At 35.8% G+C, this 17,935-nt stretch overlaps 1 protein-coding gene across 1 annotated transcript in view; it reads left to right on the forward strand.

Moving 5' to 3' along the window:
- Positions 1 to 17,701, forward strand: part of LOC136038909 (protein lin-37 homolog) — a 54,387-nt gene extending 36,686 nt beyond the window's left edge. The window contains exons 6-8 of the mRNA XM_065722390.1: positions 5,167 to 5,365; positions 9,370 to 9,518; positions 17,570 to 17,701. Coding sequence (XP_065578462.1) covers positions 5,167 to 5,365; positions 9,370 to 9,518; positions 17,570 to 17,597 — 376 coding nt within the window. The 3' untranslated portion in view covers positions 17,598 to 17,701. The remainder of the gene's footprint in view (positions 1 to 5,166; positions 5,366 to 9,369; positions 9,519 to 17,569) is intronic.
- The last annotated feature ends 234 nt before the right edge of the window (positions 17,702 to 17,935 follow it).

The following is a 17,935-nucleotide window of genomic DNA, read 5'->3' on the forward strand; positions in this document are numbered from 1 at the left end:
GCATTTTTTGCCAGAAGACAGATCACGGATGCGTGTTTATTTGTTTTTTTTCCCAGGGGTGATCGTATCGACTGAATGGTCCTAGAATGTCGTGAGAGGGCTCATTATAACGGAAATTAAAAGTTTTAGTGCCCTTTTTGAGTGACCAAAAATTGGACGGCACTTAGGCCCCCTCCCACGCTCATTTTCCCAAAAGTCATCGGATAAAATTCTGAGATAACCATTTTATTCACCATAGTCGAAATACCTAGTGAATATGGACGACTTACTCCCCCGCCGTCCTTTAGGGACGACTTACTCCCCCGCCGTCCCCGTGGGAGGGGCTGCAAGTTACAAACTTTGACCTGTGTTTACATATAGTAATGGTTACTGGGAATTGTACAGGTGTCTTCAGGGGTTTTTTTGGTTTAGGGGGGAGAGTTGAGGGGGGAGGGGTTCCGTGGTAGGATATTTCCATGGAGAAACTTCTCATGGGGGAAGAGAATTTCAACGAAGGGGGCGCAAGATTTTCTAGCATTATTTGAAAAAACAATGAAAAAATAAATATGAAAAGTTTTTTCTACTGGAAGTAAGGAGCAGCATTAAAACTTAAAACGAACAAAAATTATTACGCATATAAGGGGTTTACCTCCTCGTTATACCTCACTCTTTACGCTAAAGTATTTTTAGTAATTTCAACTATTTATTCTACGGCCTTTGTGATTCAGAGGTCATTCTTAAGGAATTGGGATAAAATTTAAGCTTTAGTGTAAAGAGCGAGGTATCGACGAGGGTTGAACCCCCTCATATACGCAATAAAAACATACGAATATAGAAGTTCGTTACGTAAGTTAATTCGTAAATTACGTACATTTTTTACCAATGAAAACATTTGTAAAAAATTAAAAGTTCTAGTTGCTTTTTCAAGTAATCAAAAATTGGAGGGAAACTAGGTCTCCTCCCTCGCTCCTTTTCCTCAAAATATTCCGATTAATGGCAATTAATTAATATGCAAATTTCGTTTAATTATTTATGTGTGGAGAGCCAAGATCAAAACATGCATTAATTCAAAAACGTCCAGAAATTAAATAAAAAAATTAAAGTAAGGAGCAACATTAAAACTTAAACGAACAGAAATTACTCCGTATATTAAAGGGGCTTTTCCTCCTCAACGCCTCGCTCTTTATGCTAAAGTTTGACTCTTTCTCTTAACTCTATTTTTAAAACAGTAAGAAACTTTAGCGTAAAGAGCCCCTTTCATATACGGAGTAATTTCTGTTCGTTTTAAGTTTTAATGTTGCTCCTTACTTTCATTTAAAAAAAAAACTTGTTTTTTTATTTAATATTACTAAGGAATGGGTTAGGTGGTTATATATTCCAGGTGATAAGATCTGATCGTTAGAACCAAACTCTGCCTCCCCTTTCTAATTCATTATCCGTTTTTCTAACCCCTCTTGTCATGAAAGTATGACAAGACACATTTCTCTGTTTTGACTTAGAAAAAAACGCATGAAAATTAAGTTTGTGAAACAAGTTGATTGGCTGAATGAAAATTAAGCTTTCTTGATAAAAAAAAATTGTATACAAAAAGAGCGACTTAGTCCTAAAGCCAACTCGAACTAACTGAATTCTTCCCCAATTTTTATGGCACTTGGTATTAACCAAGTGACATATAGCAATCGCAAATTCTGTCGGTCCCGGTTTTGCTACTTTAGGCACTTCCAGGTAAGCTAGGACGATGAAATTTGGCAGGCGTATCAGGGACCGGACCAGATTAATTTAGAAATAGTGGTTTTCCCGATTTGACCATCTGGGGGGGGGGTTGTGGGGGGCCCGTTAATTCGGAAAAAATAGAAAAATTGAAGTATTTTTAACTTACGAACGGTTGATCAGATCGCAATGAAATTTGATTTTTGGAAGGATATCGTGTCTCAGAGCTGTTATTTTAAGCCCCGACCGGATCTGGTGACATTGGGGGGGGGGAGTTGGGAGGGGGAAACCTAAAATCTTGGAAAACACTTAGAGTGGAGGGATCGGGATGAAACTTGGTGGGAAAAATAAGCACAAGTCCTAGATACATCATTGACATAATCGGAACGGATCCGCTCTCTTTGGGGTAGTTGAGGGGGGGGGGTTAATTCTGAAAATTTAGAAAAAACGAGGTATTCTTAACTTACGAACGGGTGATCGGATCTCAATGAAATTTGATATTTAGAAGGATATGTCTCAAAGCTCTTTTTTTAAGTCCCGATCGGATCTGGTGACATTGGGGGGAGTTTGGGGTAGGGGAACCTAAAATCATGGAAAACGCTTAGATTGGAGGGATCGGGATGAAACTTGGTGGGAAAAATAAGCGGAAGTCTTAGATACTTGATTTACATAATTGGAACGGGTCTGCTCTATTGGGGGGGGGAGTTAATTCTTAAAAATTGGAAAAAATGACGTATTTTTAACTTACGAAGGAGTGATCGGATCTTCATGAAACTTCATATTTAGAAGGACCTCGTGACTCAGATCTTTTATTTTAAATCTCAACCGGATCCAGCATAATTGGGGAGGGGGAAGTTGAGGGGAACCGGAAATCTTAGAAAATACTTAAAGCGGTGAGATCAGGATGAAACTGGATGGGAAGAATAAAAACCTGTGTAAGACACGTGACTGACGTAATCGGACCGGATCTGCTCTCTTTGGTGGAGTTGGGGGGGGGGGGGTAATTTTGAAAATTGAGGTATTTGTAACTTACGTAAGGGTGACTAGATCTTAATGAAATTTGATATTTAGAAGGATCTTGCGCTTTAAAGCTCTAATTTTAAATTTAGACCTGATCCTGTGACATTGGGGGGAGTTGTAGGGGAAAACCGGAATTCTTGGAAAACGTGAAAATTGGGGTATTTTTCGTATAGGGGATCGGATCTTGATGAAATTTTATATTTAGAAGGAATTCATGTCTCAGAGCTCATATTTCAAATCCCGACCAGATCTTTTGACATTGGGAGTTGGAGGGGGAAATCTTGGAAAAACACTTGGAGTGGAGGAATCGGGATGAAGCTTGGTGGATAGAATAAGCAAATGTCCTTGGTACGTGATTGACGGAACCGTACTGGATTCGCTCTCTTTGGGGGAGTTGGGGGGAGGGGCTCGGTGATTTGGCGAGTTTGGTGCTTCTGGGCGTGCTAGGACGATGAAAATTGGTAGGCGTGTCAGGGAGCTGTACAATTTGACTTGATAAAGTCGTTTTCCCAGATTCGACCATTTGGGGGGCTAAAGGGAGAGGAAAAATTAGAAAAAATTAGGTATTTATAACATACGAGTGGGTGATCGGATCTTAATGAATTTTGATATTTAGAAGGACATCGTGAATTCAGAGCTTTATTTTAAATCCCGACCGGCATTAAGCCTCTGATTTTCCTTTTAAATCAATCTATTGATTCTTAGAATTTTGTTAGAGCTCATACCATATGATATCTTGGCTCTTAGCTCTTCTTGCCTCGTCACAAGCGCCATATGAGCTCTTAGCTCTTGTTTCTCTTTGGTATATAGTCTGCAGCATGACCCGTTTTGAGTTAGTATGACCAAATTTCTGGGGAGCTTGCGGTTAAACAAATTCTCACATATTATCAGAATTTCATGTGACAGGTTTGACGGAAAAATTCCTAGCCCTTTTGCAAGCAAGCAAATTTTCTAAGACTATTCAGTCGAAAGAAAACGGCATTTCCTAGTCTTATTGACAAAAGAATAAAACGTTGTATCAACTTTTGGTCCATGTCAATTCCACTACAGCTGAAGAATTTGAAATTTTTATGGGATATGTAGGTGATAGACGGCGAGGCTATGTAGAGAACGGGTGTGCGCCACAGTTTTCTGAGCTTTCCTCTCAAATCAATCTGTCCATCTTGAAAGCCCTGTCCTTATTTTAGATTTTAGCGTTTCTGTTGGGGATGTTGCATAAGTTGTCGAATCTAGTATGATTTTTGATAGCTCCTTTAGGGAGCCTTTTTGCTCTGAGGATGGCTAATCCCTTGAGTGGTTGAATGGTCATAACACGGACCCTCAGAAAAACTTATGCTACTTTGCACTGAAATTCATGACCTTTCTTACCTTTCTTCCTTTTTTGTATACAATGCCCGTCAGTTGATATCTGGGATCAGTTGATGAGGTGTAACAGAAGGTATAGCAAAATAATTGTCAGGTTTCTATTTTTAATAGTAAAAAATAATGTGTTTTTTTTATTTTTAGCTTTTTTATTTTTGTTTTTTAGGTTTTTATTTAGTAATTTGATTTTTTGGTATCCGTGTTTTTTTCTTATAATTGATGTTTGGTTTTTTGCTATTCAAAATTGCTATCAAAATAATGTATAGTACGCTCGTTCACTGTAGTTGGGTTATCTAACTTCATCTAAAAGAAGATAATATAAGTGGGAAAGGTGACGCTCCGTCACCAGAAATTTTTTTACACTCCGAAAATCAATTTTTCCATAACAATAGGCATATTGACAGTACCCTGTCCAAGAGCTGGCTCCAAACAGATGCAGAGAACCTGAGCAAAAGCCATTTTTTTACGACCTTTCCCAAAAATTTCCCTCCTTCTGACAATTAGGGCTCTACTCTTTTTTCGCATGGTATGCTCCTACTACTTTTACTCCTCCTCCTTACTCCTTTCGCAACCTTTTATGAATTTACATTGTAGCAGCTTGGAAAAATGTAGCGGCTTGAAGCATTTTCTAAGCTCTTCAGCCAAATTTATGCACAGCCCCTTGTTTCCCTCGAAGCATAGGTAAAAGTAGGGGGGGGGGGGTAAAAAGGAATCTACTATGGTAGGGGTTAAGCCAACTTCGAAGGAAAGAAGGGAGGGCAAATGCGGGAATGTCCTTTTTATTCACGACTAAAAAAAAGAATATATTACGTCTAAATTTGAAAAATGAAAGAAGAGAAAGGGGAGTGTGAACTCTTTTTTTACTTCAAATAAGGGTAAGAGGGGTGTAATTAGGAGTTGTCGTGGGAGGTGTTCAGCTAACTTTGAAGAGAGGAGAAGAGCACAAATGCAGAAATGGCCTTTTTATTCACAATTAAAAAAAGTATTTTGTCAAATATTTAAATTGGGAAGAGAGAGGGGGTTGTTAACCCTCTTTACAGCTACACCACAGAATGAAACTAAGCTTGGCAATTCATTTAAGAAATTACTTTTCAGGCCACAGAGTCCGACTCCAGTCCATGAATTGGAGAACCTTTTTGCTTGTGATGAAGATCAATTAGCCATGGGACACCGTCCTGTGTACTTTTTGCCACCTCCGGATAGACCACCTTTAGATCGAAGAGGTATGCCAGTGGACTCGAGAATTCCTATTCCAGCTAAGCCCAATAGAGAAGCTATTGAAGCCTGTATATCCGTAAGTTTTTTTTTCTCCCACTAACTTCATTACTTTGAAAAATTGAATCAGGTCAAAACTTGACAAACTGCATGAGAGGTCAAACGAAGTTAACAAAATTACATAAAAGGCCAAAATAAGTGGGAAAATTTTTAATTTAAGTACGTGGAAAAAAGTATTTATGTTGTTCAATACAATATTAGAAGACCAAAAAGAATATTTTGTATTAGCTCAACTTTGGTCAAATAAATTTAATTCGAATTTTATATTAAGTCGATATTCTTTTATATTAACATTTTAACCTGCTCATGAGTAAGCTATTTACACTTGGACTAATGAAACCTGATGAAAAACCTCGACTAATGCAAATCTAACATATAAAAAAGTATCAGTATGATACTGGCTTCATATGGTAGACGGAAAACAAAAGATTTTAGGAATGAGGAAAAATTGTTAGCTATTGAAATAAAAAAAAATAAAAAAATATTGCAAAGATCAACAAGAGTCATGATTCTGTCGCTCTTCAGAGTTTACAATCAAACAAACCGAATTTTTATGCATTTTCATTGTAAAGATGAATTTACTGGCTGAAAGTTTTCCTTTCACTATTTTTGTCCTTTTTTTCAGTTTTTTGTCATATTTGGAAAATGTGAACATTTCTGTCTGCAGGCAAAGTTAGAATTGAACGAAGCTTTAACTAAAACTACTTAATAAGTGTCTAATCAGACGCAGTGCGTTTTCTTAGTAAAGACCCATATGCCTCCCTGGTATTGTTTTTTCACTGATTACTGAATTTGGAAAGTATGGTCAGAGAAACTTGGCAGGGGGCCCATTCTATTAGAGATCTAAGTTCTGGTCCTCGATTTAAGGGCTTAAAATGATTGTAGGGTAAGTAGCCCCCTCTCCAGTATATTTTGCTCATGTGCCTCTCCCCATAGTATTGGATCGAAACTTTGAGATATGAGTTTCGTACAAAATTGCCCAAATATCTAATAAATATGCTTCCGGGGTGGATATCGCCTTCGTGGGCGCAGGGGTAATGGCACTAAATATAAACTAGCCCTCCTTCACACATAAGTTTATTAGAAAAAGTGGGTATGTTTGGTCTTGGTTATCTGGTCATATCCACCCCGGAGAGAGGGCTAAGTGGACCTTGATTTTTCACTTTGGGGAGGGGAAAGATGTAAATCAATTAGACACTAAGTGTATACTGGTTACCGGAATAGTTCATCTTCAATGTATTGGGAACAGTTTCTTTTTTTTTGTGTGTGAGGGGGGGGGGGAGGTGGAGCTTAAACTTTCAGGTAGTGTTCGAGATGAAGAGAGGGGACAAGGACACTTCCACATTTGTGTTGGGGGCCGGTTTAAAAAAGTTTTGTTTCCGTCTTCCTAAGTATTTTTGTATCCCCTTGTGTAACCTGACATACATTCACATAAAGTTTAAAATAGTACATCTGCAGTATCTTCAGAACGGCATGGGGATCGAGTTGAAACTTTTAGAATGGTGTAAGGGAGAGGACAAGGCTTCAATCTCATGTTTGGAAGCAAAGAAAGAGGGGATCCTTGTTTTCTTTACTGGTCTACGATCCGCCTAATAATTTTTGTACTATAAGCCGTTGTGGAGCTTAGCATTTATCTATGTTCAAGTAGCGAGGTAAATCAGAAGACACTATGTGTACCCAATTTGCCGAAATAGCATTCCTGTAATATTTTAGGTTTGTCAGGCGGATCGAAAAGAGGGGGACAATTGAACCTCAATTGTACCCAATTGTACCAGTTGAGACAATTGAATACTATTTGTACCTAGCTTATCAAAATTAAGTGTTAGTAACATCATGGGAACGACTTCGCGGATCGAATTGAAAGTTTCTGAGCGTGTTGAGGAGCCAAGTGAACCTCTGTTTTGACTTAAGGGGAGGAAAAAGAGGCAAGTCGAAAAATATTACATGTATCTAGGGTTATCAAGCAGTAAATCTGAAATACCTTTGAAACGGCTTGGGGATGGGATTGAAACTATTAGAATTTTGGAAGGGAGGGGGTAAGGAGAGCTTTAGTTTTACTTATGAAGTTACAGTATTCTTGCTCATATTAGATTTTAATTTGGCTACTTACTTCTCTTTAAAAAACTTATTTTTTGGGAAAATGGTTTTATAAATAAAAAGTTAAAAAGGATGCTGGGGGCTCTAATAAAATTAGCTTAACTACTTTCTTGGTCCAAGAACTATTCTTTGACAACCACAACCTCTTCAGGAGTCGCCTCCCAAGGGAGAGGTGCCAAAGTATCCAATTCACGAAACTATAGTCTACTCCAATTCACGATAAACTGAAATGTGGGAAAGAAGATTTATGCCGTCTATTGGTTCTAATGTTTATGTTTACTCAACTTAAATTTGTATACTCTTTTAATTCCTTAGCCTTTTTAAACTTTAGTTTTAAGTTTTTATCTTTTGACAGTTGTTTTATATTGTCGATATTTACCGGTTTTATTTCATAGTTTAAGTGTATTTTACCTAAGAATTTTCCTGCGTTATATAGCTTTTCAAATATCTAGTATTTTTTTTCTTATTCATTATAATTTTCGGTACCTGTTAATTAAACGAAACACGCTCAAGAATTACGCTTAGGTTAGATCTGAAAAAAACCGGTTTCATAGCCACAAAGACAAGTGACGGAATAGACGGAAAACATATAATTTGGGCTTTATATTTGCACATCAGGGGGGTGGGAGTAAAGTATTTACGCAGCGTGAAGTTAGAAAACAATTCTTACTTCATAATATGAAAAGTAATTCTAGCTAACACACTTTGTATGCAGACCCGCTATACTTACCCCCCCCCCCCCCCCCCCAATGTTCAAATATATAGCCCAAATTTTATATTTACCATCTATTCTGTCACTTGTCTTTGTGGCTATGAAATCGGTTCTCTCAGATCTAACCTTAGCGTACTTCTTGAGTGTGTTTTGCTTAATTAACAAGTACCTAATTTTGTATTGACGGACGCATAAAACTGAGTGGCCAACTCACAAAAAAGAGTTGAAAAGACCTACATGCATGAAAAAGTAATATAGCGCCAATAGCCGCTGGGGTATTGGTGCCGCCTAAGGCGTGGTATTTTGAGAAAGGAGTTAATCATCTCTTTATTCCTTTTTGTAGAAGTAACTCAAAGTCTCCAGCAAAGTCTCCAGGTCGTGTCAAAGTCTCCAGCATTGTTTCCCCCATTTCAAAAGCCAAAGGCAATATTCGTCCCTCAAAAAAGAAGGAAGAGTAACCAACCACTTGCTAGCCGCATGCTATGCAGCACTACTGGCATGCGGCACTTGATCCTTAGAGACTAGCAAGACAATCTCTTTCTTTCATCTTAAAGGGATTTTTCTTGCAAAAGGGTCGGTACTATTTCATATATCCAGAGGGATACCCCCCCCCCAGCATAGTTTTCGCAGGCATATTGGATTCTTTTTCCAACAAATAAAAGTCAAATGGGGGTAAAATCATTTATTTATTTGTGGAAAACAAGTATAAAAGTCTAGATAAAGCGAACGTCATCAGTCATAGAATGGCAGTGTGGTCTAAGAAAAGTTATTTAACTTACCTAATTTAAGGTGTTACGCCGAAAATGGCTTCTTTGTTTTATCCAGTCCCGGCAGCGTAGTCTGCAAAATATCTCATCTCACGGTCAGATACGGGCAGGATGACCATTGGCTGGACAATGACTAATTAACAGTAGCAGGTCCTTATTGCCTACTGCTCCCAGGGGCACCACGTGATTTTTTTTGCACCTTTCCCCCTTCTGACCTATTAAAATAACTAAAATTATATATTTTTTCTTTTCTTAAATTGATTTTAATTTTTCTGATCGACCATTATTCTTGTTCCTTTACCAACATTTGTGTATTTTTTATATTTTTCTACAATTTTCGTTTATTGTGGTATTAGTATTTTTTGACTAGAAACGCAAGTTTGACAAAAAAACATAAAAATAAACCGTTTGTTAAAAAAACATCTCATTTTATTGATTACCTTTAAGCAACCTGAGCCAATAATGAAAGGTCAAGAATTGTTGAGAAATCACTTGGTACATTGGTGGAATGTTCGACAGAAATGGAATGCTGGATGCAGACAACGAGAGAAGCGGTATGAACGCAGCCTAAATATACTTCGCAGAATGTATGAAAGGTAATAAACGGTGTTTGCTCTGTAATTGATTAAATGCAAATCTATAAGTAAATTTCGAATGCAAATTAAATCACAAATATCTGCAGTAGATTACAAGCACGTATTTAAAGAAAATTATTTAAAAAAGCCTCTTGCACTAATTACCCGAATTTGAAATTAATCTCTTCTTGTTCGTTTTCCTTTACACCTTAGTTTCCTAATAGAATTTTCCTTGTACGCGAAATTAACGCTAAAACAATCCGCTTACCTATATATATATATATATATATATATATATATACATATATATATATATATATATATATATATATATATATATATATATATATATATATATATATATATATATATATATATATATATATATATATATTAAACCACATTGACCTGCCATAACATAAAGACAGAAAACTATCAAAAAGGGAGTTTTTAAAGGTCAAATTTTAGTTGTTCGTTAGTATCCGTCATTGGCACTTCAAATTTGTTTGGACTTTGTGCAAATCGCGGATATTGGCAAATAACTCACTTTATTGGTTGTTAGGTATTTGATTTTAATTCTTTTAATTTTTGGTCTTTTATTGAATTTTTTGGTGTTTTTTTTTATTGGTTTTGTTATACTTTCCGCGATTGTTTTTTCCTTAATCAAATTATTTTGTTCGTGTTGGTAAAGAGAGACGGTTGTTCTCTCGAAATATTCACTTTCTGTGTTTTCTTCAGTATTTTCATTTGACCTTTAAAAACTCCATTTTTGATCGTTTTATATATATATAACAAAATATTTTTACTCAAAAACTAAGTGAGCTTTAGTTGAGTTTCAAGGCTTCCACTATCCCCGAATTCTCCAAAAGATAAATTAGGATCTCCAAAAACTCTCTGAAAATTAACGTTAATGAAAACTAACAATTTTGTATTTCCTTAGTTTAATTTAAGTTTTGATTTAAGGGATAGGATGTTCTTTTGGGGAAGTTTGAGAAAAACCCAGAAAATTCGGGGATGAAATCGTGAGCTAATAGAAAATTTTTCAGTTTTAGCTTCTACTACGACTCACAACTCATTGTAACACCTAGCCGTCTGAAGCCAACACAGGTGCGCACGCCTGTTTTCATCCTCCCAAGAAATTCTAATCCTCCTTTAAACTCTTTCTTACGACCTCCTTCTACCTCATCTGGGGACCTGCTTTTCTTTTGGCTCTAGATCAGTGGTTCCCAACCGATTTTGGACCATGGTCCACCTAGGCATTTCTTAAATCCTTATACTCCCTCGCGATATTTAAATTTTGTTATTCAAAATTTTGCATATATTCACCTGAAGGAAGCTTAAAAGGCCATTAACCTGGTATCTTTTTTTAGGTAAATATGGTCTGAATACAATACCTTTTATACAATGTATAACGTCATTGCAATGCTATCATGTATCTTTCCAGCTCTTGAAATGCGGTTGAATGTGACGTCATTCACATGAAAACTTTTTTTTCCCCCAAACTTAAGGCTTTAAAGCATAGTCAGCCGAAGGGTGCACGCCCTGCTCATGACTCACCAAAATATTGCCATGTCCTACGTTGGAGATGTTGGTTCTAGATAGATAGCGAAAAAAGACGATTTTTGGCTATCTATCGTCCTTCATCCGAAACACGTGTCCTAGACATCTAAACCTTCCTCTCATTGTAACCTTTAATTTAAGATAACCTTAATTTCGAAACTATTGAACTCTCGTGATTAGTCTAATCCTCAAACATGCTTCGTTTTTAAATTTTAGTATCGATGTTGACCTATTGTTGGCAATGTTGACCTTTTTTACCTCTTTAATATAAACTCTTTGAAGTTTTTATAATAGTAACTTTTTAGTATCGCTGTTAACCTATTGTTGGCAATGTTGACCTTTTGGAGTTGGCAATTAAAAGGAAGGAAGTAGTTGACTGTTTTTTTTATTTCTTCACACTCCCCCTATTGCATTTTGTGTTCATAGAAGGTTAAAATAAATTGTTATTATTACTAGATAAATGTTCATTGTTATTATAACGATCAATGTGTTCAGAAGACAAGAGGCAGCTCAGGCATCCATGTTGCAGGAACAGAAGGTGGATGTGGCTTTGGGTCCATCTCTATTCCCCCCTAAACTTTCGAGATCATTGCGATTTTGCTTGTAACTTTTTGTGGTTTCCAAATGGTTTGTATATTTTTGTACCTTTTTTCAGTAACTAAACAATGTTACACTAAATAACAATTTAGTTTAAACAATATCCTGTATTAACCTGACAACATTAAAGGTGGATTTTTATATTTCATAATGCGGCTGAGAGTGGGACCAAGAATAATGTCTATAAACGAGATTGTGGTACAGTACCGATAGTACATTGCCAAGGGTATTCTCAGAATCTGTATTGGGCGTAAGAGAACACTAAGAAGGTATTTATATACGGCTGTTAGTATGGATGAGGAAGTCGTAAAACTATTCAGGTGCGTGCGTAGAAAGAGAACCGGGGGTCTACTCTAACCAAAGAAATTCATGATTCTCAGAATTAGAATCATTTTATTGCCATGAATTGTTGTAGTCAAGAATAAATTCCAACTAAACGACTCTCTTTTAAAGAACGCTGGGCTAGCACTTAGTACACACTGCGCATAAACGAACTTGAGCAGCATTTTATGTTTATGGTAAGCCGTTTTCTGATAGAAGTCGATCGAGTTTGATCTTCGTAGTTGGCGGCGCTATGTTTCTGTGCTTATCACTGCTGAGAAGAAATAGACCGAATTCACAAAAGAAACAAAAGTGACATCTGTGAAGGATAGTTAATAATAATTTTCATATAAATGGTCGGTTGTTGATCATCCTCCGCGTTAATAAAACCCTTTATAGTTGCATATAACTGGTTATGTAGTTGCAAACGCCCTTTGACGTGGCATCTCAAGAATACTCCCTCCCCCACTACAGCCTTCGTAACAATCGACCTTAGCGCAAGGTACCACAGTTTATCCCCATTATCAGCTAAAGTCTCAGCAAATGTTTTTGGCCTCTGTCTCTTGTAATTATCAAAAAAATGTTTTATTGAAAGTAAGGAGCAACATTAAAGCTTAAAACGAACAGAAATTATTCCTCATATGAGGTGGGTTGCACCCTCATCAATACCCCTCTCTTCACGCTAAAGCTATTAAAAACTTTTAAAAAAGGTTCTTATTCTAATTACAAGGCCCTTGTGTTTCAGGAATCGTTCTTAAAGAAGTGAGACAAAAGGTCGAACTTTAGCGTAAAGAGCTGGAAAAAATACTCCAACATACAATGAACAATAACAACAACATACAATAACCAAAAATACAAAATTCCACATTTTTGCAGATATGAGCTTGGAGCCACTACAGTTGGGTTCCCTGATGGTGTGATCTTCATCAAGATTCTTTGGCTTTTAAGGGGTGTTTCCCCCGTTTTTCGATAATCCGATTCTTTTGGTATATATTGATATCAAAATTCTATTTTTTACAGTTTCGGTTACTATTGAGCTGCATCGCTCCTTACTTACAGTTTGTTACCACGAACTGCTTGATTTATTTGTCACATGTGTTTTCTCTCTTTACACTTCGTCTTTTTTTGTATTTTTTTTTCTTGTTTATATACATCTTAATTGAAAACGTATAATGTTTATACAATTCATGTTACATGTATTATTTACCATGTATACTTCAAATTAATTTTCGTTAAAAATAGATTAAGCCAGTTAACTCGTGCTAGAAAATTACAGGCAGCATTGTAGCGATTGCTAAGTAAAAAGACATGATCCAACATTTTCTTCCAGGTTCTTCTTGCAATGTTGGTATTATCTCGTTTTTTTTTTTTTTTAGAACAATCATTAACTTATTTTGTTCTTGTTTACGGCAACAGAGGGGTTGCCGGTCCTTCAGAAAAAGAAAAAAAGGAAAAACTACATAGGGAATTTTTTTCTGGTATAAAATACTTTCATCAATTCTTTAACAGTGTTATATTTTAAAAGTAAAAAATAAAAAAACTAAGCTTTTTGTATAATTTTGTATAATTATTTTTAGTGTGTGTCAATTTTTTTAATCTAGCTTTTTCTTTTTTTTTTTTTTTTTTTTTTTTTTTTTTTTTTTTTTTTTTTTTTTTTTTTTTTTTCTTTTTTTTTGGATAAAAAGCTTCCGGGTGTCAAGCTGAAATATCTAGGTATTCAATAGTATCTGTATAAAAAAGTTTAGCTTTTCAAAGTTCACGGTCGTAAATAAAAATATGAGCCATTTTTATATTTTCGTTTTATTTTAATTATAAATGAAAAGATAATATAATGGAAGAAGCTATTTGTTGATTTTAATAAGGATGTTGGTGGTTTATATAAAATCGAAGCTTTTATTTCCATACAGAATTCTGAGGAGTCTACAAGGGCTACAAAGTGTTCGGAATAAATTAATAAAACTTTCAGACCATTTTTTGGCACACCGAAATATTATCTGAAACTAAAACTTCTTTTGTATTTCTTGATATTCTTGATCTATGACGAATTTTCATTTTTAATTCAGTAGTATGGATTTTAAAAATCCTAGATTAAGATCACTTCATGAATGGACAGAAAATTTGATTGTAAATCAGCATCACCATGTATGAACCCCTAAAATTTGCGTCTTATTATTTAATTATTTAAAAAAAATTTATTATTATTATTATTCTAATAATAAGGGGGGAGGGGTTACGTGAGAGAATATTTCCATGGAGGAACAAGTTTATTCTCGCGTTTGTTAAGAAAAAGGAGAGTGATGTCAAACAGCTCGTGGTAACGAAGTGAAAGTAAGGAGTCACCCGGCTCAGTGGTAATCAAAACTCTGAAAAGCAAGTTTTGATACCAAAAGATATATAAAAAATCGACTTATTATGCTGATTTTGAATATATAAGTTTCATTAAGTATAGTCTTACCGATTAAGGGCTACGAGCCTGAGATAATTTGCCTGATTTTTGAAAAAACGGGAAAAGCCTCTAAAAGTTTTAGGATCTTAATGACAACATCAGATTCAGCATATCAGAAAACCCTACTGCAGTCGTTTCAAGCTCCTATCCACAAAAATGTGGAATTTCGTATTTTTGCCAAAAGAAAGATCACGGATGCGTGTTTTTTTTCCCAGGGGCGATAGTATCGACCCAGAGGTCCTAGAATATCGTGATAAAGCTCATTCGAACGGAAATTAAGTGCCCTTTTTAAATAACCAAAAAGACTGGAGGGCAACGTGGCCCCCTCCCCCACCCCCTTTTTCCCAAAGTCGTCCCATCAAAATTTTGAGATAGCCATTTTGCTCATCATAGTTGAAAGACCCAATAACTATGCCTTAGAATATAACATGAACCACCATAGCCCCAGGGGAAAGGTCTTAATAATAAAATTTGCCCGTTTTTTACACATAGTATTTGTTATTGCGAAGTATGTATACATTTTCGGGTAGAGGGGGTGGGGCGAATTTTATGCTGGAGGTTTTTCCATCGGGGAATTTTCTATGGGGAGTAAAATTTCCAGTCGTGAACTTGTTAAGGGAAATTGTACACTAGGGGAATTTTCCAGAATTCCTATACAAAAAATCTTTTTAAATGTCCTGCTTTCTCTTTTCCGTCTCAATTTTACGCGTAAAGTTGTTAAGGGTTACTGTCCGGAGTAAATTTTCACCGGGATTGATTTGTCTAGAGAAAATTTCGGTAGGGTGGGGGATTTATCTGTGGAGGTGGGGACAGATTTCCTGGCATTACTTAAAAACGATCATAAATTAAATTTAAAAACAAGTTTTTTTTTACCTGAAAGTAAAGAGCAACATTGAAAATTAAACGAACAGAAATTATTACGTATATGAAGGGGATTGCCCCCTCCTCAACACTTCGCTCTTTACGCTAAAGTTTGAATTTTGTTCCAATTCTTTAAGGATGAAAGTACTTAAAAAACTTTAGTTTAAAGAGCGAGGTGTTGAGGAGGAGGCAATCCCCTTCATATACGTAATAATTTTTGTTCGTTTAAGTTTCAATGTTGCTCTTTACTTTCAGTTAAAAAAACTTGTTTTTGTAAATTTAATTAAATATAAGTATCAACTTCTTCTCATTGCGAATAAATACAAGTTATGTGAATAAGAAGGCGAATCACCATCACTGCTCACATTTAAAAAGAACTCAAAGATGATGGATCTTTCAGGTACCATTTTTTTAATTCTTCATTCTTCTTCTTATTGAAAATCGTGCATTCTTTTTTTTGTGGTGCTGGTTTCTCTTTTGTTATTAAACAAAAAAAAGCGAGTTTTTTTTAAATGAAAGTAAGGAGCGACATTAAAACTTAAAACAAACAGAAATTAAACTTTAGCGTAAAGAGCGGGGCTTTGAGGAGGAAAAACCCCTATCATATAAGGAGTAATTTCTATTCGTTTTAAGTTTTAATGTCGCTCCTTACTTTCATTTAAAAAAAAACTTGTTTTTTTTAATTTCTGGGCGTTTTTGAATTAATGCATGTTTTGATCTTGGCTCTCCGCACATAAATAATTAAAACGAAATTTGCATATTAATTTTTTTTTGGCTAAGTGGCTTTTTCATAGTTTTAATCGGAAGATTTTGAGAAAAAAGGAGCGAGGGAGGAGGCCTAGTTGCCCTCCAATTTTTTGATTACTTAAAAAGGCAACTATAACTTTTAATTTTTTACGAACGTTTTCATAACTAAAAAATATACGTAACTTACAACTTCTATATTCGTATGTTTTTATTGCGTATATGAGGGGGCTCATCCCATTTCGATACCTCACTCTTTATACTGAAGCTTAAATTTTGTCCCAATCCCTTAAGAATGACCCCTGAATCACAAAGGCCGTAGAATAAATAGTTGAAATTACTAAGAATACTTAAGCGTAAAGAGCGAGGTATTACGAGGAGGTAAACCCCTCATATGCGTAATAATTTCTGTGCGTTTTCAGTTTTAATGCTGCTCCTCACTTTCAGTAGAAAAAACTTTTCATATTGATTTTTTCATTGTTTTCTTAAATAATGCTAGAAAATCCTGCGCCCCCTCCATTGAAAGTCTCTTCCCCCATGAGAAGTTCCTCCATGGAAAGATCCTCCCACGTAACCCCCCCTCAACTCCCCCCCCCCTCCAACCAAAAAAATCCCCCTGAAAACGTCTGTACACTTCCCAGTAACCATTACTACATGTAAACACAGGTCAAAAATTGTAACTTGCAGCCCCTCCCACGGGAACTGCGGGGGAGTAAGTCATCCCCAAAGACCTAGTTATTAGGTTTTTTGACTATGGTGAATAAAATGGCTATCTCAGAATTTTGATTCGGTGATTTTGGGGGAAAAATGAGCGTGGGAGGGGGCCTAGGTGCCCTCCAATTTTTTTGGTCACTTTTTTGAGTCGATACGATCACCCCTGGGAAAAAAAACAACAAATAAACACGCATCCGTGATATGTCTTCTGGCAAAAAATGCGAAATTCCACATTTTTGTAGATAGGGACTTGAAACTTCTACAAAAAGGTTCTCTGATACGCTGAATCTGATGGTGTGATTTTCGTTAAGATCGTATGACTTTTAGGGGGTGTTTCCCCCTATTTTCAAAAATGAGGCAAATTTTCTCAGGCTCGTAACTTTTGATGGGTAAGACTAATCTTGATGAAACTTATATATTTAAAATCAGCATTAAAACGCGATTCTTTTGATGTAACTATTGGTATCAAAGTTCCATTTTTTAGAGTTTCGGTTACTGTTGAGCCGGGTCGCTCCTTACTACAGTTCGTTACCACGAACTGTTTGATAAAGAAAACGCGTCAAGTTCTACCTCTCTGTCTGTCTTGTTGTAATTCTAGTGTATTGATTCAATAAAACATATTATAGTATTATTTAAAATCATTCTAATGTATTGATGTCATTCTATATGTGTTGAAAACATATCGTTAAATTATTCACATCATGTATTTATATTCAAGTCTGTAGATAGAAAGCTAAAATGACCCATTTGGGATTTTAGAGTAGAGAAAAAGTAGAGATTTAGATTCACAATTTTGCACTTAATTTGTGATTTTTCTTTGCTCTTTTAGGAGTGCTGCATCTCAAGGAACCGATTAAGAGAACTCTCTGAAAATTGTACTTGTTTTTCTTTCTCTCAGTGTCTTGCATTGTTTAGTAATCCTGTTTTGTAATTAAATCAGAAATAAAGAACTTGTGTTTCATCCCTTCAGTTATGTCAATCCCCCCCCACCTACATCCCTTTTAATGAATAGTCAAGTTGAGGATGATTTTTCGTATTATGATTTTTTTACGGTCCTGTTGTTTCATGTTTTAAAGACCCCTCCCCCTCCCCCTGTATATTATGTTTTGTTATAATTTTTCTTTTAGTAGTCCATAATATTCGACAGAAAGTGAGAAAGAGTTATGTCTGAAAATTTCAGGATTGGTCTTTAGGC

Source organism: Artemia franciscana, chromosome 18, assembly GCF_032884065.1.
Source record: "Artemia franciscana chromosome 18, ASM3288406v1, whole genome shotgun sequence".
In the NCBI taxonomy this organism is placed as follows: Eukaryota; Metazoa; Arthropoda; class Branchiopoda; order Anostraca; family Artemiidae; genus Artemia; species Artemia franciscana.